General features: G+C 32.3%; 1 protein-coding gene across 3 annotated transcripts in view; it reads left to right on the top strand.

Moving 5' to 3' along the window:
* The window catches only part of LOC128237006 (uncharacterized), a 218,747-nt gene that overhangs the window by 133,268 nt on the left and 60,294 nt on the right, over window positions 1-25,185 (top strand). For 2 of the 3 annotated variants that reach the window (XM_052952178.1, XM_052952193.1), the window contains exon 3: window positions 8,049-8,174. In XM_052952178.1, coding sequence (XP_052808138.1) covers window positions 8,111-8,174 — 64 coding nt within the window. In that variant the 5' untranslated portion in view covers window positions 8,049-8,110. Of the gene's footprint in view, window positions 1-8,048; window positions 8,175-25,185 lie in introns of those variants that run through there. The other variant, XM_052952185.1, reaches the window with a different exon arrangement.

Below are 25,185 nucleotides of genomic sequence, written 5' to 3' on the forward strand. Positions count from 1 at the left end.
TGTTAATGTCGTATCTTTCTAAAAGATGTTGATTCGATCTGGAACCTCTATATTTTCTCATTTTCTGTGCAGAATTCATCAATATAAACTAATGTGTAGTTGCTCAGAGATATTATCTCTTAAAGACGATGTTCTTTGAAGCTTTAATGTGAATTGATTGTAAAGTATAAAGAGATTCAAATTCAAATAAAGTAATACAAATGTCTGCCTGACATATGTCATCTGTTTATGTTTAAAACGATAAAATGGTTCAACAGTTTGGTTTTACCATTGTCCTGATTTACTACACACAAAGACACATCTTCTGTTAAGATGCGTCTATGTATTTGCATGATTAGAACGTGTTTGAAATTGATCTGTTCTAGTGCATTCATTCATTTTCATTATGGGAACGTGTCTGTCTTCAATTAGTTTGGATTGTGTGAGAATTGTGACATTTTAGAAAAACATGGGTATCTTAAAATATTTTTAAGTAGTATATTGCCAAGTATATGTTTGATTAGCAAACCAGTTTACAATTTCGAGTAATATGCTTAATGGTTGAGCTGAAATATTTATGTAGTAATTAAAAAAACGTATGCTTTTTATTGTTAACATAACAATAATAAAAAAAATGTGTGTACATTTTATATCGTTATTACATATTAGTTGTATCAAATTAAATGGTTTGATTCACGTTCGTCGAAATTTAAGTTTATGACTTGCATTGACTGTATTGGCATGTTTTAATCCTGGGTCATATTTGCCTATTTGTTTAAAATGTTTTTATGTTAATTAAATAGATGGTAGATAAAGTATCTATTTCTAAGAAAAAAGTCAACAAAACACTTTTTAGATGAGATGCAGTTAATCCATAAAACGGGACATCGATTTTGTGTGGCCTAAGCTCTATTTAATTAAACGCCGTCGCCTTAGAAACACTTAAATTGCGATTCGTTTACTATCGCCATTTATCAGAAATATCAGGATACAATGAAATGATTTGTTAAGTGTAAGAAGCTGTTGATAGTGAAATAAGGTTATTGAAAAAGACCCGTGGTGTTTCTTTGGGATGATGATGAGAACCATCAAACACACACGTGGGAATACGGCGGATATTGTGTTCCTTGAATTGATATTTTCTCTCGTATTGCGCCCCAAAGAAGTCAACAAATTGTTCTAGGTATAATGAAAAAATGTCCTTTTGATAAATAACTAAACGGCCTTGCATTCCGAAAATAAGTATTATTCCTAAACCAATAAAAAATAAATATCTGACATTAAGTCAATATCGTAAAATGTACTATGATATATATATATATTATGACAACACTTTGGAAACTACAGGGACAAACACACTAAAATAATAAAAAAATCTCTATGTAAAGCAACAAACTTAAGACATACCGGATACTTACATAACAATGGAAAGTGAATACACAAACAGCACAGACAAAAAAATCATGCATAAGGGTATCTTTCCTAATACATGTTGGGTCATCGCTTTGGAACTGTCTGCGAAATATGAGTTCACTTAGTGTTTTAAATAGTTATAAAATATTCAATCTCATTTATTTTGAACTTGTATCAATAATCGCAATATTAGCAAGAACTATTATTTGCCTTATAAATGAACCAATTATTGATTGGATGTGGAAAGTTCAGTCATAGGCTCATTAGACTGATGCTCCATAAGCTTTTTTGAATGGCATAAACATCACCAGGGAATCATAAATAGCCAAAAATAAAATGGGGTTCCGTTTCGGATCAGTCAGCGAAATGACGCATTCATTTAGTATTTCACCACCTTCCGGATCTGCATGAACCTGATAATAAATATTTAGTTTTTGAGCAAACTAATCGTTTCATTTTAGGGGCTTGCTAGCCACTAGTCGATCAAAATAGATAATCGCATTTATTTTAATTGCTACATCTGTGTTTGTGCATTTGTGGCAGTTTTAGCAGTTGTATTTGTATGGTGGCTCTTTTAACTGTGCGTTTCCTTCAGAGTTAGATTCCTTTAAATATAACTAATAAAAATCTTTTTTTTTTTAAATAAAGGATTATAATATTATGTCAACATCCGTTTACATTGCAAAACAATCGATAAAAAATATGTATCACGTGACAGAAATCTCATCATTAGTGTACATTGTTCTGTTTTTGAGAAACAATTATAATCATGCACGTATGATATTCCCATAAATGCAACAACTAATTTTAAAATCTGTTTTAAACTTACTAAAGCTATGTGAATGCCATTTACAGTGTTTTAATTGGTCGTAACATATTCCATTGTGTGATATATGTCAGATAAGACACCCGATCCATGGCATCCTATCCATATCAATAAAGGCTTGAGAAATACTTATACGTACTACAGTCAGACAAGCATACGTCACTGAAATGTGTACTTTTAAATAGTACAGCGATTGCAATGTAAATCTAGCGAGGAACCTTTAAACAAGTGTTTTCTTACAATTAGTGAGCATATTCCTGAAATAGTGTTAGCATAAAAGAGTATGCATATTAATTTAGTATAGGCTATTAACATGCCGTTGTCGTCTGTGATTAATCAATACTGTTGACAACAGTTGTACGATCATCAAAATATAACATCACGTATTGTCTTGAGAACGAAAAAAATAAATAATAGAATACATACTACAGGGACGTACCTACTATTCAAACTATCCAATACATGCATACGCATTTTATAAGCACAAAGTAAAAGCCAAAATGGCACATAGTTTTTATATACATTTGTATTGTTGTATATTTGCACTGTGTTGTTTGTGGATTTATTAGCTGTTGTTCAGTGTTTATTGTTTGTGAATTTCAATGTCTTTGGTGTTTACCCTGTGTCATTAAACAGGATAAACGTGTAAACTTTGACTTCTGCGCTTGTTTCTGTTGCTTTTCATATAAATATTGAGGCCAAAACGTTCATACACCACATACATACGTACCAACACAACACAAAAAACATACATCACGTCTTAACATTGCTTTCATGAAGGGAATGCCACCAAAACTCGAGTTTACTTAAATATGAGTCTACTCGGAGTTTAAACAGTTCATAAAGTCATAACCGCACGCTTGCCCGGACATTTCCCAAAAAAGAAAGAAAAAGAAAATAGAAGCCTCACTAGAGAGAGCACAAGTCAATTCGTAGTCTTATAATGATCTCGATTACTGAAGTGTTTTTTACAAAGGTTGTAGCATCACTAGTAAACTTGTTTTTCTATGTCGTCTGTTTTATACAAAATTTAAAAAACATTATTGTCGCATCAACCAGAATGTTTATTAATTGCTTAAGATTACTTCGTTTTCTTTAAAAAAAAGTCTAGAGTGTAATCGAAAAAGAAAATCCTGAGAGATCCACATTGACAGGCTTGTAAATATAATTTTGGGCAGACTGAAGATAAAGATTAGAATTGAGACGGATACGAGTCATGTGAATTAAAATATCATAGACTAATGTAGCATATTATGTTTTCTGTGGGAAAATAGGTCATTATATCAAAAGTATACCGACACCAATGAAACTAAACGTACCAACCATCATTGCAATGCTATATTTCAGTGATAGTGTTTTAAAGGCACTTACTCACAGAGGGCGTTGTGGCAACGTTTTTTTTCTAACTTTGTTAAAATTGATTATATTTGCTTTCTTTAATTGAAAAACGCCAAAGAGAAACTCATTCTAACCTTATTTTGTAAATCTCAAACCTAAAACAATTCGATATCAAACAGGGTTACTAACGCTCTGAAACTGCTTAAACGCTTGAAACCGAGAAGTTCTGGTCATATATTTAAATAAAAAAAAAACATATTTAGTCATTGAATGGGAAAAGGAAAACGATAACGCATGATCATATTGTTCAAGAATTCCCAAAAGGCATGAAACTTTGGATGACAACATTTCTGCAATAACATGTATGCAAAGAAAAAAACTTTAAACTCTTTGAACTAAAAGCAATGTTTAGTTGACTATAAATTATCGTGAAAGCAAATTCGTACATGCAATGAATATATCCCTGATTATAGACTAGCATTCCAGATGTATATCTTTACTGTCAATGCGGATCCAAGAGGAGTGGCTCGTATGCATATCTTTAAAGACGTAGCCACGAGTGAAAATGTTATTTTTCTGTGACCACGAGTGAAATAAAATACGATCTTACACTGAATTCAACAAATTTTCTTTTTATTTCATGCATATATCGCGTCTTTTCCCCGCTAGAGTAAATTTCTGTGGCCTCTTTGCGAAGGGAAGTAACTGCGGCATAATCGCTATGTCAAAGTTACCTCTTCTTCGCGCAAGCAGTCCTTCCACTAAAAAAAAAGTTCCACACTTTATAAAAGTGGTTGTTGGAATTGAAGTTATTTTTAGATAAAACCCTAGTTCTATCAACGAAACCTATCATGTTTAACATTTAATGAGACAAAGAACAAGTATTTAAACAAAAGCATTTCGTAAATAAAAAAAATGTATCGCGTAGAAATACAATTCAATGAAACTTGAGCATGTGACATTTTTGTACATTCAAAAACAATTTCAACAGATTTAAATTAACAATGATGGACTTATACAAGTGTGTATTCGTAAAAGCAACGGAAGTCTGTGTTTAGTGTTTTTCGAAGTGTATATCTAGTCACTGTCGCTCTCAGACTCTGGATCTTACGGGGTTTTTTCGCGGTGAATTCATGCTCAGTGCAGCCGAGGGATGTTTTGTTGTTGAGACAGCGAATTAGTTTCATATCTATTAAAGTTGAATGTCATGTTTCCGTGTGTTTATGAAGACCCCAGAGAAAATGTCGAGGATGTGCCCGAAGATGCTTTTGAGAGGGATGCAGCGCAACCTTTGAAAGTTTTTAAAAAGAAAAATGTATTGTTAAACTGATGAATGTAAAATGGAAATTGGTCAAATTCAAAATGCTTGTGCATACATGTACGCGGTTAGAGTTTGTAGGAAGGAATGGTCTATCAACTCTATTACTAGCACATGTGGCCAAGTAAATATTCAACCGATACCTACCAATTGTAATAGTGTTTTCCATGAAATAGTTCATACATAAATTGGTAAGCTTGTTCTTTTTTAATAGTTTTAATCAATCGCAAAAAAAATGTTTGTTTTATTAAAATTATTGCATAATTTGATTGTGACAATTCAATACGATTCGGTCAATGTGTATATATTACTGCACTACAGACGACAACAAACATGTACTTGTGACATGTATTTTTTCAAAATCAAGGGAAGCAAATCTTCTAAAAGATGGAAAAAATAGTCCCGAGTTGTCGTACAGAGTGGAATTGAGCAAGGGTTATCATTTCACTCGAGCCAAAGTGAAATGATCAAGTTATCATTCACTAATATTTTTCACTCTTTCACCGGTATGCATGAAATAATGGTCTATTCTGTGTTAAGTTATCTCATGATCGTCTAGTATCTATCATGTTTGTCTAGAAAACAACTTTGTATAATTCCTTACAAATGAGGCAGTAGAAAGTATTGTTCTTAAGCGAAAAAAATGTTCAGATGATTTCCCTGTAAACACTTACCGTTAATTAAAGACAAGATCGTTAAGATAAGCGTCACACGCTTTAGAAGCTTATTTCATAATGCCGATTTTTTATTCTTGATTCAACTAAATACAAATAACTTTATCATAAAACTTCCTTGGAAAATATCAATAATTATACATGTGTATGCAGTGTTTGTGTTTATATTTTTTCTAATAAAAATAAAGTATACACCATTTTCACAAATATTCATACTGAATCTTCCTATTTAACAGTGAAACAATAAATTATAGATTTAGGTTAATAATCTATCAACAGACATTAAGATAACATCAACAACTTTCAAATATATGTCAGAAGATGGTTGTATAAATATATTTGAAAATTGCGATCCCCTTAACAGTTGCTAAAGGCATCATTTCCTGCCATTAGATTAACTTACACTATTATCCTCTATTAGAACAAATACAGCTCATTAATACAAAGTAACCTATCTGTCACATTGTAAAGCTTTCGTAAAATTGGATGTCAACTGTTGCATTTTACTATAAATATCGAACACTATTTGCTTCACCAGGCTGTGATATCTTTCTTGGGTAGTTTAAGTAAGCGCTTAATATAATATTTAATTGTAATATTAAATCTTCAAAAAATATTCCCCTCGGAAAAAGTAATACTCAAATGACAATACCAACGTCTTCGACAATTTTATGCGTTTTTCCTCACTCTGGCTATACTCGCGCTGATGCCTGTATTGGAAATTCACTAGAACGTGTCATAGATATATGGTCTCTGTAGGCTAGGGTTTACTCTGCAATCGGAAATAACAAAATAGCTCAAAGCGCTGATGAAATTAACGCCGGCAAGTTCACTCATATGATTGTGCTACTGTGCTAGTACTTGTTCCCAAAATTACATAGGAGAGAGAAAACGTATCAACTGGGATATTCAAGTTAATTTGTTATTGATGAAGTCAGTGCATGAACTATACATGTGTTTCAAGGAAAAATTTATAAGCAAGAGGTCTCACACAAATACACGCCATACAGGATTATAAAGCGTTGAAAGGTTTACATTCATGGTATAAGACTTTAACTTCACACCTAAAATTTTAAAAGGTGTTAGTGAAAACTGTGACTCTGGATGTGGAATCCATATCGTAAAATGAAGGAATTAGTTTGACATTGATATGAGCAACAGGAATGTATTGCTCAAATTACTTCAAGACAAAACGAAATACAAACAAAAACACGTTTTGAAATGATAAGAAAACTATTTGGAGTATTGCCGTTCAGATCGCTGTGGATTTGCCATTTGCTGTTTAAGGGTTAACCTCATGACGTATTTTGGTAAATAATGAGAGAATAAACATAATTATTTTACAACGATTGTGAAACGAGTTATTACAACATTATATTAATCACTCTCGTTGGCACGATTTTACGCTAGAGTGTGGTCTTGTGTTGTGGGGGAGACCGGAGAACCCGGAGGAAACCCCACTTGTCCGGCTTGGTGACCACAAACCAAACTCACATGCGCCCAAGCCGGAAATCGAACCCGAACGCCTAGGTGAGAAGCGAGTGCGCCCGGACAACCTAACTTTAGAGTGTAATTGTTGATGTCAGTAAAAAATCTCATTTTATTTAACAAGTGTCAACGAAAACGTTGTGTTCACGAGTGTCTAAGTCACGAATGAAAATAATGTTATTCTATGATCACGAGAGAAATTTCATAAGACCTGACACTGAAAGCAACAACTTTTCTGTTTATTGTATGGTTATTTTCTGAGTGTATTTGTATTATATTATATTTATCTATATATCTCCTTTTTGTATAGTTTGTTTGCTATGCCGCTACACGTTAGGATCCCTTACGCAAAGTTTGCGTTTGTACTATTAGGAAAAATATAACTTTGTTGAAATCAATTTATTTTTTTATTTCTTATTCATAAGCGAATAAATGACAAACTTTATACTTTTCCGCAAATAAACAACTTTATCAATCGTAATCGGTTCAATTGAAGGCTATAAGAACTTTGCAAGATAGAGGAAAATACTTCCGATGTAATCTCATTAGGCAGGATAGCCAAAAGATATCAATTAATAGTATTCGGTAATATAATAGTAGTAAATGGACTACCTATTTCAGTTTGTCGTTAAAGGCAGATGTTTCGTTCGCCTTATACATGAATAAGATGTACGTGTTCTTGCTTGGTGAGCATCATGAGGATATTGGGATAACAAAATTGGTGTTCAAAGGGCACATGATAAACACGTACTAATTGCATTCTGCGCTCTGGAGAGACAGACAATGCACATCAAAGTTTATTTTCATAAATGTTTTATACATGTTTTTCTGATTTGCAAAGCATACTCTGATCGTTTACTCGTATCTTAGAGATAGCTATAGGATTTGATTTATTAAAAACTAATTAGACAAATTGGTGTGCGTATGATCATCGTAGTCGAAGAGGATTTGTCATGTTTTAAAATCTTTGTTAAGGAATACCGGTGAGTTATGGTATAACTGCATTTTTCAGATATGGATTAACGGATCACGAAAACCAGCAATATCTCATTACGACCCCAGAAGTTTGGCACAATGTGGATTATGACAGCTGTGGTCGGATTAACATTTTTACATGCAGGGAAAATGACTGCTGGCGGTAAGTTTGTATATTGTTCTCATGATGATTATTAATATTTCAATTTTAACAAGGTTTTCAAAGAAATCCAGGTTATTAAAAATGAATTAATTCTCAAGCATTTTCCCACCAATATTATGAGAATTGATTGATGGGGATGAAAGTTAGTGTATGTAGCTTTTATTAATATCTAGCTTGTGGTTACTTATGATGAAGTCGGGGTAATGGTCATGGTCAAGGTCACTGTTACTCAGAATGGTTTCCGCCTAAAAACTTCAGTTAGAATTGATGAATAGAATTAAAGTGTGTTGGTGTAATTTAGAGCTAGCTTGTGATCGCTTTTCAGAAGGGAGGGGCGGTTGTTCAAGGTCACTGTAACAAAATATAGAAGACAAAATATATAAGTCAGAATTGATGAAAACTAAACACCTAAGATACTTAACTAGAGTATTTTTAAATTTCGTCTTTTTGAAAAAAGTTAAGATAAAGGCTGCAACCTTTTCCTAACTCCTACAAGAAATTAATTTGGTTATAATTTCTAATTGCCAATATTAAGAACCTGGTTTTGTCACACTGCGACGCTTCTAGTTTATTCTGATATTCAGACGTTTTGGTAAATATATAGCGTGATAAATTTGGTAAAGAGGTTGATGCTATATATGAGCTTTATATGGGACAGGCTGAACAATAAGAAAAAATAACATTCTTAGTTAATATGTTTGGGGTGTGCATAGTTCTATTTCCTATTTACGTCTATAGTAACTGTTATAAGTGATACAAATGGTATGCAGTTATTTACACCCGATGGCCTCTTTTAAAAAACTGGCCTTAAATGAGTAATGTAGTAATGTATTCGCTTCGTTTTTTATTTTGATTAAGACCCTGGCAGAATTGCCGATAATTTGACATATGATTTAGTCTGAAATTATAGTAACGCTAATATCTAAGCGCTTGAATTGGTTCAATTATAAGGAAACGACAATGGTTTTACTGCATAAATGTGTGATTTATAAAGCAAATGCCTATGGATGTGTAAAATGCAGAGTTAAAAATAATTGGTTTAAATACAGGTTTTCTCCAAATGTTATTTGACTTGATGACATATCTTTACAATCATGAAGAAAATTAAGTGTTTGAGATGCAAATGTTATATGCATGCGCACTTCTATTTAGGCGCAAATATGAATACATACAGACACGTATTAAATGCACCCATAATGAACATTATGGCATCCGATTTAAATTTTTAAAGACTGTGGTTGCCTGGTGACCCAATCGAAAACATAACCGAAAAAAACACATTTCAAACAAGTGCACTGGGTCTGAAAAAAATGCAAATTATATCATTTCACGTACGATAGAGTTAAAATAAATAATAAAAGTACTAAATGCAATGGTTTTATCAATACTTTAGTATCTTCATTTATTTTACATATAATTAGTAAGTTATCAGATAGTAAAACTCTTTCAAATGGTAGAAAACTAAATGGAGACGTCAGGCATCAGCATTTAACAGTACCGTATTAATGAGCTGAATGGCTCAATAAAACGGAAACTTAATATGTACAACTGCTACATTAAGTGACAATTGGCACTGACATTTTGTGTAGCAATCGATACCTTGATAACGATAAGTTATTTCTGCACATCTTGGGAATTCATCAAATAGAAACCCCTTATAACCTTCATGTTCATGTTCATCGTTGTTCCCTCTAGAAATCCTGTAGATTCTAACATATTTCAGAAAGGCTTCCGCGAATTGGAACACGTGTAAATGGCATCTGTTAAGAATTAACAAGAAATATCGACATGATTCGGGGATAATTCGCGTTAGTTGTAAAGAATTGATACATGCTCTATGTAAAACCTGTTCAGATTTACAAGTGCATTGATGTTAAAACGTAATCTACTTCGTTATGTTCGTATTCCTTGCGTACATATTAAACATTGCCTTAGATGATATCCGAGCTAGCCTTATGCTACAAAAGCACCTTAAGATACATTTTTTAACTTTAAGTATTAAATATGGAATCCTTAAATTGCTTGAATAAATTGATGCTCTGAAATGGTGTTTTCATGTTAAGGTGCTCAAGCTTCTTATTTTAAATGCAGAATATACATTATGCATAACACGTTTTATCATTGAATGACAACGGTTAAGGTATTGTTAGAAAGCGTAAAATTTTAACTCTAAGACGCTGTTGTTGTTAATGTCCCGGATAACGACTATAATTGGTAATGCATTTCGTACTCTCGTTAGCTTCAGGGCAAACTCTTCATTATGTTTACGAGAAGCAGACATACATTAGAAGACGTAGATAAGTATTCCGATAAAACTGAGAGTGCACTTTTATTTGAATTTTATCATGCTATCATGTTTTATGGATGGTTCTAAAGACGTTTACCTTGACCTCGTGTCTCAAAACAGGGTTTATTTTTACGAGTTCAATGATTACTATTTGGCTTGTTCCTATATTATCCATTGTATTATTAATATCAGATAGATATCACCAGTTGAAATGCTTATCCTCGTTTTAGTAGCTTAAAACTATGTGGATACTGACAGGCGTAATCGGATTAACATTTCTAGTTGCATGAGCAACAACTGCGGGCGGTAATTGATATATTGTTTTCATCTTCATTATATTACCTCTTTTTATTCTGGTATAATTTGACGTTATGGTAACTTTATAGCGTGATAGTGTAGGCACAGAAGAAGTTTGATTTTATTTCAGTTAGTGTAATATGTAGGACGTATTGAGAAACATTAATGTGCCATTACAGTTAACAGTTGTTTATCATAATAATTGCCTATACATACATGCCGTTTTCAAGAATAACTTATGAAATTATGTGCAGGGTACGGCGCATCGATAAAAGACAAAATGCAACTAATAAATATATAGTTAACACTGAGTTATTGCTTCGTATCCGTATCTACGTCCACATATACCATAGTAAGTATGTTGTATTTTTGAATGGAACCGAACCCTTCAACATGTTCAGTATCTTATATAAGTGATGCGTTAACTGTACAGTCATCTTCAATTTGCATCTTTCAAATCATAGCCTCGAAAAATGGTAAATACAGGAAGTGTTTGGCTTAACCTATTCCGCTTCGCTTCTCATTCTGATTAGGACATTGGCAGAATTGCCGTTGATCTGACAGAACATTAATCCTGATTAGAAACAGTATCGCTATGTGTTTATTGAGGAAATTAAAAAACGACAAAAAGTAATCAGCAATTAAATATAAAAAAGAAATAGGTATGCTTGTAAAATGCAAATTTAGTTTTATACAAATGCTAAAATTGGTTTAATTCCGTTTAATATAGCGTTTATATTAGATGATCAAGTTGCAAATGTTACAATTGTATGAATGATGGATGTTATACATTCAAATATTGGTTTGAATTACAGAGCTACTTTTTTGCTTTATAAAGACTGCAAAAATGTCGTTTCGCTGAGTTTTTTTTTATACATGGGAATTCTTAATTATTGAACACAATATATAATTTAACCACTAGTATGAGAAAACATACTATGATGTGATGTGATGTCGAATTCGAACAATAACACAACATCAGGGTTGATGAACAACGTGTACCAGAGTTTGAAGAGCGTATCTAACAATTATTAGAGTAAATTTATATAGCTGGTATTTAATCATTTGAAGGGATTCGTCCTTTAAGATAGCGTGTTGGTCATGCAAAGTCCTGTGTTATATGATGTTTTGATGTTTGGATTACTTAAAAGAGAACAAGTAGTATTGCGTTCTGTGCATAATTAAAAACTTTATAGCAAAATGAAAAGGATATTATCTGATTTTGGTAGCTTTTCGCATAAATATTGATTTCTGTCGATTTCTCCGATATGTGAAAACGATTGAAAGGCTATTGATGTTGCACTTCGTTTGAAATGGTATATTGATTTTTGTTTTGTGTATGATCATGTTGATGGATGATGAACTGTATGTTTAAATCCAAATAAACTATTTTCTTTCATGTTTTATGATGAAATTTGAGGTTTAAACAGTGAAATAACAACAGTGAAAATATCAATTTGATATTTTCACTGCAAATTAAGGAGTGAAAATATCAACTTTCAGAACTGCTTTTAAATTCCGTTGTAGTTACTTGCCTTGATCAAAACAGATTACTGGACTTTGAACCAGTAAATTTTGTCAAAAAATGTTTAAAAATTAAAGAAATGTTTTATAAATTTAAATAAATATAAATATATATTTGGAAATTAAAAACTTACCGTTTATTACCGGTTATACGTTTTTCAAACATTTTCATGATCTTTGAAGCTAAATGTTCGAACATTTGCTTTCATGCCAAACAAATTACAGACAAAAACAAATGTTCGAACATAAAGAGAATTTTATATCATCGTTCAAATGTATTTTGAACTGTTTGCCGTTGTAGTACGTAAAATGAGCTTCTTCGAAAATTCACACATCAATTTACAGACATATTTTAGACTGAATTTTAATTTACTATGAAACACATGCAGTCGTAAACTAAGAAGAACACATTTGACCCTCCAAATTTTCATTCATTAAAAAGCGGCGTAGTAATTCGGTTTTGTATTCATGCCCATCTTAAAAATAAAAGTGTTTTCATTATTTTTTGGAACATATGTGCACTAACTTCAATGTTTACTGTTCATAAAATCTTTGATCTAAAAAACGAGCGAATAATAAGCTATAAGAATGAATAGCAGAGAACTATTTCTCAGCAAACCGAAATAGAAAAGTTGACAGCTATAATTATGCATGAGGGGCGCCCAACGGGTAGCGCGTAAAAACCACCCTTTTCAAAAAAGGGGGTAATTCTGAAATAAATCAAAAACTAATAAAACTCCGAAAACAAGCATAAAAGAAACAGAAAAATATCCTCTATCTATTCTATTCTATTCTATTCAATTCTATTACCATTAACAGAAGAAGTTTTGGATTTTACACCACTCCTGTATCATAATTACTTTAATAGTATTGCAGGTTGGCTAAATTTTCATTCCATAGCAACGTAATATTTATTGGTACTCCTGGTCTGCTTTTGTCAAATATAGATAAATGATATCTCCAAATTGCTCAAAAGTTTCTACAAATGAAAAACTTCCAAATATATGATTTGCCTTTGCTTTTGTCATGGCAAGTATTAAAAATTGGAATATCAACACATGCTTTGTTTAAAAATGGTTATGAATTAATAATTCTTCTAGTTCACCACTATTTTAAGTCTCTGACAATAATCTGCTTCCAAAGTCACAGTATCAAATAGCTGACAGCATGTCCAAATCTTATCGCTCCATTTGAAACTGACATTCAATATCCATGTTTGCTAATAGGCTAAATCTTTATTGTTGTCCTAGATGTATTAGACTTCGTTCTGACCATTATTCTGTGAAACTATTGAAGGAAATCTCAGAATTTTCAGATGTGTTGTTGGTACATTTTGTGTATGCATTTGTTTAATTCAAGACGAAATATGTATAACGTATGCATAACGCAAAATCAGTGTGTTTTTTTACAAGTTGTTGGTATGTGTTCAGCATTCAAACAGGATACGATGAAATTAATTAAGATGAATTTCACACATTGTAATAAATATTTGAATAGCCACGGGTATTCCGCTTTAAATTAAGTAGCATAATATCCACAAGCTAAAAGGCTAACATTATTAATCAAACTAAGTTGCACCCAAACTATAAGGTCATGAGGACAATAACGAAGTCTATCTAACTACGTATAAAGCTTCACAACTAATTGCCACCCTGAACATCGGTCTCTACAGTATATTGTATCTCCGTTGATTGTGCCTTTGGTAAAATCCACGGATGTCTATTATCCTCTGTTTCCTGTTTGACCACTTCGATCACATTTGACCGTTTCTGGGAACTGTCTTTATGTTGAATGGTTGTTTTTTCTATTGCTGTCGACGGGACGTAGTTTCTTTTACTATTGGTATTTTAATTCAATTGTTAATAAAATTATAAATATTAATTTGATAGCAATAGCTTAATACTTGAATCGTTTGTACTGTAATTTTTACTTTAATATTTTCATTTGAAAAAAACGCAATCTTTGTTATCGCTTGTTTAAACAATCACGAAAAATAATAAGGATGAAATGGATTTTCTTAAATATCGTGTGAAACCAGAAATTAATACAAGAGACGATTGGTATATGTATTGGCTAATCTAATATGGCATGTTGCTAATTAACAGGCGCCATTACGTCATAGGTATGCATTGCAGCTCGCCCTCGAGAGCCACATTGATAGTTTTAATAAACGTCTAGCATTACAAAGAATTGCTACGAAATTGTTCAAGTTTATTGTATTCAATCCTTTACTAATATTTGTTATAGATATAAAAGGCTTGCATTTTACTTGGCCTAAAATGACCGAGTGAAATTCGATTATAGTACCAAATCTATGTACTGTTATTCAACTTCAACGATCAATGGAATCGTAACCGGTTTTTCCTATTCGTCTACGTATCACCTCGAACATATTCATGAAGAGGCGGGCTCATACGCAATTAAAGCATGCATGCAAGCATGTACTTTTCGCATTTGTATTCATCGAATAGCTTTTTTTATTATTTAAATTCATAAGAACACCGCCATGACAGTCGAAACCCTTTGACAATTTCTGCACGATTCCGTCGTTGAAGCAGTACAAATTGGCAAACTCTTCGGTGTAAAATGTCACCGCAATCTTGGCTTTGTCAAACAAATGGACCATTTGCATACAGTCGTAAATGTCAAATTGTCCTTGGAAGAAGAACTTCTATTTGTATTCACTTTCTGTGCATAATATACCAAAATAAACATATGTGATTTCGTTGAGAGATATTATCTCTTACAGACGATGTTATTTTTTAGTTTTAAGTTGATTGAGTTGAACAGATTGTATTGATTGGAGAAATTCAACCTCAAATAAAGTGAAAAAAATCCGTCTTATATCAAACATGGGTACAAGTCTTAGACGTAATTCAAACGCAAAATTATTATATCTATGCCTTTTAGGAATACTATTCATCGATACTTTATGACACAATCTAGTCCCAATAATGATAAAATGTAGGCATTTGAAGGCATTATTATAAAACATTGCGGCTTAGGTCTGTGTTATTGTTATGTGAAACGTATGCTTGTGCCATAGTTTTCTACTTTTTCTCTAGAATTTCCCTTTTGAAAGAAACCCTGCCACCACATATACATATTATTGATTATTGCGATCCCCTAAACCATTGCTAAAACATCATTTTCTGTCATTAGATTAACTTACAATAGTATCCTCTGTAGAAAAAACTTCAGCCCGTTCATGCAAATTTACCCATCCATCACTTTGCAATGTTTCAGTGAAAAGCGGATATTCACGGTTGTATTTTTCTAGTAATATCGAACACTGATTGCTTTATTAGATTTTGTTTTCTTTCTTGGGAAGTTGAAGTATAAGCTAAGTATACGATTAAATTATAACATTTAATATTTCACAACATATAAAGCTCGAATAAAGTAATACTTATATGACAATACCAACATCATTGACAATTTTTATGCGTTTTTCCTGACTCTTGCTTTACTCAAGGCGATGCTTGTATTGGAAATTCACTAGAACGTGTCATAGATATATGGTCTATGTAAGCTAGGGTTTACTCTGCAATCGGTGGAATTAACGCCGGCAAATTACAGTAACGCAAATATCTAAGCGCTTGAATTGGTTCAATTATTAGAACACGGCAATGGCTTTACTGCATTAAAATGTGCTTTATAAAGCACATGCTTATGGATGTGTGAACTGCAAAGTTAAAAATAGTTGGTTTAAATACAGGTATTATCCAAATGTTGTTTGACTTGATGACATATATGTTCATGAAGAAAACTGGGTGTATGAGGTGCAAATGTTATATGCATGCGCATTTCTATTTAGAAGCAAATATGAATACACAAAGATACGCATTAATTGTACCCGTAATGAACATTATGGTATCCGATGTACATTTATATGGACTGTGTTTGCCTTGTGACCCAATGTATGTAGTGAGAAACTATGTAAAACATGAACGTTTTACAAACCAGTGATCTGGGCCTGAAAAAAGGCAAAATCTGTCATTTCACGAACGATATAGTTAAAATAATAAAAAGTACTAAATGCAATGGTTTTGTTAAAACTTCAGTATCTTCATTTCTCTATTGTTATCAGATGGTATAAATCTTACAAATGATAAAAACTATATGGGGGTTTTCAGGCATCAGCATTTATCAGTGCCGTCTGAATGAGCTAAATGGCTCAATAAAACGAAAACTTAAATAGGTACCACTGATACATTAAGTGACCATTGCCGATGACATTTTGTGTAGCAACCAGGGCCTTGACTAGTTATTTCTGCACATTTTGGGAAATCATGAAATAGAAACCCATAGTATTCTTCATGTCCATGTTCATTGTTGTTCCTTCTAGAAATCCTGTAATTTCTAACAAAATTCAGAAAGGCTTCCCGCAAATCGGAACACGTTTAAATGGCATCTGTTTAGTATTAACAAGAAATTTCGACATGATTCTAGGAAAGTTCTTGGTAGTTGTAAAACAAAGTGATATATGTTTAATGTTAATAATTATAGTTATAACCTGTTCATAGTTTCGAGTGTATTGATGTTAAACCTGTTCACATTTCCAAGAAAAACGATAGGGTAACCTGTTAATATTTCCGAGTGTTTCGATATCAAACTTGTTCAAATTTACGAGTAGACTTTCAGTCACAATGTTAACAGCTTATTTCTTGGGCATACATTATCAGTTCAAAATGCTCAATATAAACTGTCGTTTTATCGGTATTATATTTCGTTATGTTCGTATTCATTGCATACTTATTTAATCAAAGTCTAAGATATGATATCCCAGCTGACATGCTGCAAAAGTATCCTAAGAATTTTTTTTTTAACTTTAATTATTAAATTAGGAATCGTTTTCTTGCTTGAATAATCGATTGCTTTGAAATGTTGTTCTCTTGTTAAGGAACTTATGCTCCATATCTTAATTGCAGAATATACATTAAGCATAACACTTTCTACCATTGAAAGACAACGTTTAAGGAAATGTAAAAAAGTGTACAATTTTATCTTAAGCTGCTTCTGTTGTATATGCCCATATTATGACCCTAATTGTAAATGCAATTCGTATATTACTCTCGTAATCTTCATGGCAAATGCTGCATTTTTTATTAGAAGCGGCCATACGGTAGAAGTCATAGATAAGTATTCCGATACAACTGAGATTGCTGTTTTATTTGAATTTGATTACGCTATGAAAGTGTTTAATGAGGGGTTTTAAAGACGTTTAACCTATTTGGCTTGTCCTTTTAGTATCCATTATATTTTTAATATCAGATGCATTTCACATGTTAAAATGCGTATCCTATTTAAGTAGCACGGCATTATGTGGATAATGACAGTCGTAATTGGATTAACATTTCTTACTGCATAAGAAACAACTGCGGGAAGTTATTGATATATTGTTTTCATGAGGATCTTCATCATATTACCTCGTTTTATTCTGGTACAATTTGACACTTTGGTAAATATAAAGCGTGATTATATAGGCAGAGAGGAATTTTAGTTTTATTTCGGATAGTGTTATATATAGGAGGAAATGAGAACCATGAATGTGACATAGCATTAAAAAAGTAGTTTATCATGATAAATACCCATAAATACACCCCTTTTTTAGGAATAATTTTTAAAGTTATTTCCATGGTACGGCGCATCGATAGAAGGCAAAAGTGCAACTTATTTATATATATTTAATACTGAGTTATTGTTCTAATTGGTATCTACGTCAACATATAGAATCATAGTAATAATGTTGTTGTTTAATGGAACCTAGCCGTGCATTAATCCTGATTACTTACAGTATTGTTATTTGTTTGGTGAGAAAATTTAAAAAAATAAACATAATTTATGCGCTTATATAATACTGAAAATGCATTCGAAATGAACGTATCTAATGTAAAAGTATATGGATGTTGAATGCTTGATATTCATATAATGGTTTGAATTGCAGAGCTACTTTTGAGCTTTATAAAGACTGCAAAAAGTCCATTCGCTGAGTTTTACTTATACCTTAGACTTCTTAATTATTTAACGCAATATATAATTCAACCACTAGTATGAGGAAACATACTATGATGTGATATAACGTCCAATTTATACAACATCAAGGTTGACGAACAACGTGTACCAATGTTTGAAGAGCAAATTTAACAATTATTATTCATTTTAAGGGATTAGTCCTTTAAGATAGCGTGTTGGTTATGCAAAGTGCTTTATTATGAAATGTTCTGATGTTTTGCATATTTATAAGAGAACAAGAAGTAATGTGTTCTGTGAACAATAAAATACTTGATAGCATGATGAAAAGGATATTATCTGATTTTGGTACTGACTTCTGTCGATTTCTCTGATGGGTTTAAACGATCAAAAGGCTATTGATGTTGCACTTGATTTGAAATTCAGAGTTAAAGATTGGGATTTCTTTAAATATATAACGTTTTTACCATTATCAGGTGAATATGTGGATATTACACCACTCCTGTATCATACTATTACTTTAATAATAATGCATGTTGGCTGAATTTTCATTCTATAGCAACGTATTTTTTATTGGCACTCCAGGTCTGTTTTTGTCAAATATAGATAAGTGATATCTCCAAATTGCTCAAAAGTCTCTACAAATGAAATACTTTTAAATTTATAATTTGCCATTGCTTTTGTCATGGCAATTATTAAAAATTGGAATATCAACGCATGCTTTATTTAAAAATGGTCATGAATTAATAATTCTTATAGTTCACCACTATCTTAAGTCTCTGACAATAATCTGCGTCCAAAGTCACAGTATCAAATAGCTGATGTCATGTCCATATGTTATCGATCCATTTGAAACTGACATTCATAATCGTCGTTTGCCAATAGGCTTAATCTTAATTGTCGTTCTAGTTGTATTAGACTTCGTTCTGGCCATTATTCTTTGAAACTGTTGAAAGAAATTCCAGAATTTCCAGATGTGTTATTGGTACATTCGTGTATGTATATGTTTGATTCAAAACGAAATATGCATTACGTATGCATAAAGCGAATGCAGTGTTTTTTTTAAAGTTGTAGGTACGTGTTCTGCATTCAAACAAGATACGATAAAAATTAGTAAGATAAATTTCACACATTGAAATAGATATTTAAATAGCATCGGGTTTTCCGCTTTAAATTAAGTAGCATAATATCCACACGCTAAAAGGCTAATATTATTAATCAAACTAAGTTGCACCGAAACTATAAGGTCATGAGGATGATGACGAAGTCTGTCGAACCACGTATAAAGCTTCACAGCTAAATGCTACCCTACCCACCGGTCTCTACAGTATATTGCATCTCCGTTGATTGTGCCTTTGGTCAAATCTCCGGATGTCTATTATCTTCTGTTTCCTGTTTGTTCGCTCCGATCACTTTTGCTCGTTTCTGGGAGCTGTCTTGATGTTGAAGAGTCATTTTGTTCTTGTTGTCGACGAGATATAGTTTTTCCTACTATTTTTCTTTTTAAAGATGCACTATTACTCCCAAATAAGATTCAACACATTTAAAACATTTATTCTAATATACCAACAAGAATTAACAAATGGCGAAAACAAAGATGGTAATGACGGATGCTGAGTTTAATTTGAAAGAAATGTACAGAAACATGGTATTGCTACCATATGAGACCAAAAAAGATCGCAGTAAATCTTTTTGCATTCACCAATCATTTAATATTTTTGCGTTTTCAGCTATTAAATACGCAATTATTATTTTGTTAATAGTTATTAATATTTTCCATAAATGAATATATAGTTAGTAGCTGAGGGTGTATCACTCAAATGATATGTGTGTTTAACATGAGCATGTATTGATTTTGAATAAGAGTGTTACATAGAATTCAATTGGTAATGAATTCATATATATAAATTTGATAGCAATAGCTTAATACTTGAATCGTTTTTACTGTAATTTTTACTTTTTAGTATTGTCATTTGATTATAAAGAAAAATACCCAATTATTGTAATCGCTTGCTTAAACAATCACAATAAAATAATAAGGATGAAATGGATTTTTAAATGTCTAAAGACACCATGTGAAACCAGAAATATATACAAGAGACGATTGGTATATGTATAAGCTCATCTGAAATGGCATGCTGCTAATTAGCAAGCGCCAATACGTCATGAGTATTCATTGCAGTTCGCCTTCGGGGACCACAGTGACAGTTCGCATCAACGTCTTGAATTTAAAGTTTATTTTAAACAATCCTTTACTTTTACCTTTTATAGATATAACAGGGATGTATTTTACTTCGCCTTAAAAGACAGAGTGAAATTCGTTTCTAGCAAAAAATCTTTGTACTCTTAATCAACATCAACGACCAATGAAAACCGTAACCGGTTTTGCTTATTTTTCTACGAATCACGTCGAACATATTAATGAAGAGGCAGGCTCATACGCAATTAAAGCATGCATTCAAGCATGTACTTTTCTCATTTGTATTCATTGAATAGATTTTTTTATGATTGAATTTCATAATAACATCACCGTGAGAGACGAAACCCTTTGAAGATTTAAAATTTTCTATACGATATCGGCGTTAAAGCAGTACAAATTGGCAAACTCTTCGGTGTAAAATGTCACCACAATCTTTGCTTTGTCAAACAAATTGACCAGCACGTTTGAAATTTTATTTGCAAACAATCATTAATGTCATATCGTCCTTGGAAGATGTTTATTTGTTTGGAACTTCTATTTTACTAACTTTATGTGCACAATATACCAGTACAAACTAATGTGTATTCGTTGAGAGATATTATCTCTAACAGACGATGTTTTTTGTAGTTTTAAGTTGATTATGTTAACAGATTGTATTGATTGGAGATATTCCACCCCAAATAAAGTGATACAAATGTCTGTCTTAAATAAAACATGTGTACAAGTCTTAGACGATATTCATACGCAAAATGATGATATCTATGCATTGTAGGAATACTAATCATCGATAACGTATGACAATACGAATAGATGGCAAGCATTGGATGCCATTAATATTAAACATACGGCTCAGGTCTGTGTTATTGTTATGTGAAGTGTATGCTTGTGCCATAGTTTTCTACTGTTTCTTTATTTTTCCTTTTTAAAGAACACGCATGCTCAGGCAACTTACATTTTAACACAAGACACTAAGCGCTGAAATGAAATAATTAAACTATTATATGTTCAGTCTTTAATGTGTTTTGTTTTTGTTTTAAATTATGTGAATTTGGTATTCCAATAATGAATTTATGTGAACTATCAAATTGTCACAATATAATATAAAGAATTTACGAAGCAAATCTAATACTGGAACATGTATGGCAATAATATATGCACCATAAAACAAATTTAACATTTAACACGACAAGCATAGCTTTATTATTGACTTTTAATTTTATGACAGGCGATATTTATTATACATCACAATGTGTTCAAATACATAAGAATAAAACACTTTTGATTTTCACAACATTTCATTTTATTCTGTCTGGTAGACATGTCTGGAAATTGAAAATTGACGCTATGAAATGATACATTTGGTGTAATGTTGAAAAGCAAGCGACCTATAAATGACATTTTTGAACTGTGACAAAATTATTCATCAGGAAAATATCATTCATCAACTCTCTTGGAAATATTAACTCTCAAGTTGTCTCTGAGTGTATAGGAAAATGCTTAATTCTGAGAAAGATATCCGTTGACAGGTTTGTCAATAACGGTTTGGGCAATCCGAAGACAATGACTAGAATTGTGCTCGATACGAGGATAACAATCGACGCAGTGACGTGCAATATGTTAATGTGTAATACTGAGCAGAAACAGATCTCACATCATGTTGGATAAATTTGTTCTTGTTTGAAGATTGAATTTCACTATTCTGTCGAACTATTTATGTAGACACGTGTTCTGTTTAGATGCATTGTTTGTTTTATGATCAGAAAGTGTTTGTCGTTGTTCTGTTGTGATGTACTTTTGTACTTCTTTGATCTGAACATGTCTGCCCCTGATCAATTTAGATACATCGACGTATTGTCATGACATGAATGAATTTGTCGTTGCTATGTTGTGATGCGTGCATGTGTGTTCATGACCTGAACATGTCTGTCTCTGATCTATTTTGATTTGTTTATGTTTTTTTATGCCGGGTAGGCATCTGTCTTTATACGTTGAAGAGGTTTTTATGAATTGCAATGATCAGAACGAGTCTATTCATTCATCAACTCCCTTGGAAAGATTAACCCTCAAGTTGTCTCTGAGTGTATAGGAAAATGCTTAATTCTGAGAAAGATATCCGTTGACAGGTCAATAACGGTTTTGGCAATTCGAAGACAATGACTAAAATTGTGCTCGATACGAGGAAACCAATCGACGTAGTGACGTACAATGTGTTAATGTGTAATACTGAGCAGAAGCAGATCCCACAGCATGTTGGATATACATTTGTTCTTGTTTGAAGATTGAATTTCACTATTCTGTTTAGAGTCGTCTATTTATTTCTATTTGTTTCATGATCAAGTGTTTGTCGTTGCTCTGTTGTAATGTATTTTTGTACTTCTATGATCTGAACTTGTCTGCCCCTGATCAATTTAGATTCATCGACGTATTGTCATGACATAAAATAATTTGTCGTTACTGTGTTGTGATGCGTGCATGTGTGTTCATGACCTCAACATGTCTGTCTCTGATTAATTTAGATTTGTTTATGTTTTTCGATGCCGAGTAGGCGTCTGTCTTTAATCGGTGAAGAGGTTTTTATGAATTGCCATGATCAGAACGAGTCTATTTTACATCTAAATCAAATGATTTTATATATTTCAATGATCAGAAGGTGTGTCTATGACCAGTTTGGATGGGTCTATGGATAACTCTAATGCAATGAACGGGGACATGCATAAAAGTAAAAAAAAAAACAATATCCCTTGTTCACAGGCACATGCCGAAAATGTGTCTTTCTTTTAACGGTTTGTGCACATAAACTGTTTAAAACCCTCAGTAAATTTGCATTTTTCTGACCGTTCCAAGGCGGTACCTAACAATTCTTGATAAACATACCTAGTTTTTTTATATATAGTATGTATGCACTGTGCTGTTTGTGGAGTTTTGTGCTGTTCTTCCATGTTTCTTGTTTTTGATGTCATGTTCTATGTCTTTGGCGTTTAACTAGTGCCATTAAACCGGGTTTATGTTTAAACTGTTTGCTACTGAGCTTGTTTCTGTAGCTTTCCGCATAATCTTTCGATATGGTTCATGTAGTTCCATGACCAGAAAATATCTGTTTAACATCTTAGTAGCATGCGTCTTTTAAATTTGTATTACTCTATACAAACGCGTCGTTCTTTAATTAGTTTATATGTGTCTATGTTTTCCATAATATGAACGTTTTAAAATATAACATAATTGTATTTGTTGCTAATATTCATGAATACAACAGAACAATTATTTAGAGTCCCTATATCTGCCTATAGTGGTTTGTTTTGATATGGTGGCTTGTATTTAGTAAAAATATGCAACAAGAAAGAAAAAAATATAAAGTATTTTGTGCTGTTGGTCCATGTTTCTTGTTTATGAGTTTTTGTTTTTGTGTTCTATGTCTTTGGCGTTTACCCTGTGCCAATACACGTTGGTTATGTTTAAACCTTTGGCTACTGAGTTTGTTTCTGTCGTTCATATGAATATAAAAATGTGGGATATTGATATTTAAAAATAATTCTTGATATTTTTATGCAGTCATCAGACTTTCAAGTGGGGATATAGCTGACAGTGAATTTGTAGAAATGGCTGTTTTGTCTTAAAATTGCGCCGTTCACTCATGTTAACTCATTTGGTGTGTATTGCAACAACAGGAGTGCCACACTTTTGGCTACTTGTCATGTCTCTTTATGTTTTCTATTAGGGTTTTAGGAATACACTCAAAGGTCTGGCAACATATGGCGAATACTCATTTGAGCTGAATTTGCCATTCCAAGCATAGAACAATTTTATCGTCATAAGCGAAACTAATGGGTTTTTTTGCAAGAAATAGAGCACTTTCTTTCCCAATTTGAAATGGATATATAAAATAGAGCTCTTATTAAAAAAACGTATACAATGTCTGACCTTCCGAAACGTGCATCAGTTCCTTTAAGTCCTCTAAAACATCGCAGAATAATACCTAGCAACCATTTTTATTTCTGTAAAATCTATATAAACTATATCTAACTATATAATATGTTTAAATTATTTTGTTTTCCTCGGAAACCATGGTAATAAGTCAAAATGATACTTCCAAAAATGGAGAAATTAATTCCAAGAACTTTGCAAAGCTATATTCATGAAAGTGATATATGTTTTAAAAGAACTCAACCACAGACTGCTTTGTTGGCAATGCTTTTTAATCTTTCTTGAAATTAACTTAATTCACTTACTTAAATCAACAAACACCAAAGACAAGCTTGAAGATACTCGTTTTAACAGTTTTTTTGTAAATTCTAAGTCTATATCAATTTAGGTCTCGATATTCCCTAAAAGAATGGGACTTGTGGTTGACAACATTGGCGCACTGTCGTGTATAGTAGGACAATTCTTAAAATATTTTAATTCCAAGAAAATAAAATGTAAATGCAACTAAGAGTACTCTTAAAAGCGAGTACGTTAATGCTGTGAATATATCCCTGGTTATAGATTAACATTCAAGATGTATATCTCAACTGTCACAACTGTCAATTCAGTCCCCAAGTGGTGGCCCGTTCGCATATCAATATAGTCTTGGTATTCGTCTTGATTACGAGAATAGCACAATGACGTTGATGGTTGGCCTATTATGTGAAATGGGGTTATTTTATTCAGTGTGCCTTGATATCTATAATGTGTGATTCCCAACCAATGTTTCAAAGAAAATTATGGTTCGTAAAATGCAAAGAATTTTCGGC

The sequence above is a fragment of the Mya arenaria genome, chromosome 1 (genome assembly GCF_026914265.1).
Source record: "Mya arenaria isolate MELC-2E11 chromosome 1, ASM2691426v1".
In the NCBI taxonomy this organism is placed as follows: Eukaryota; Metazoa; Mollusca; class Bivalvia; order Myida; family Myidae; genus Mya; species Mya arenaria.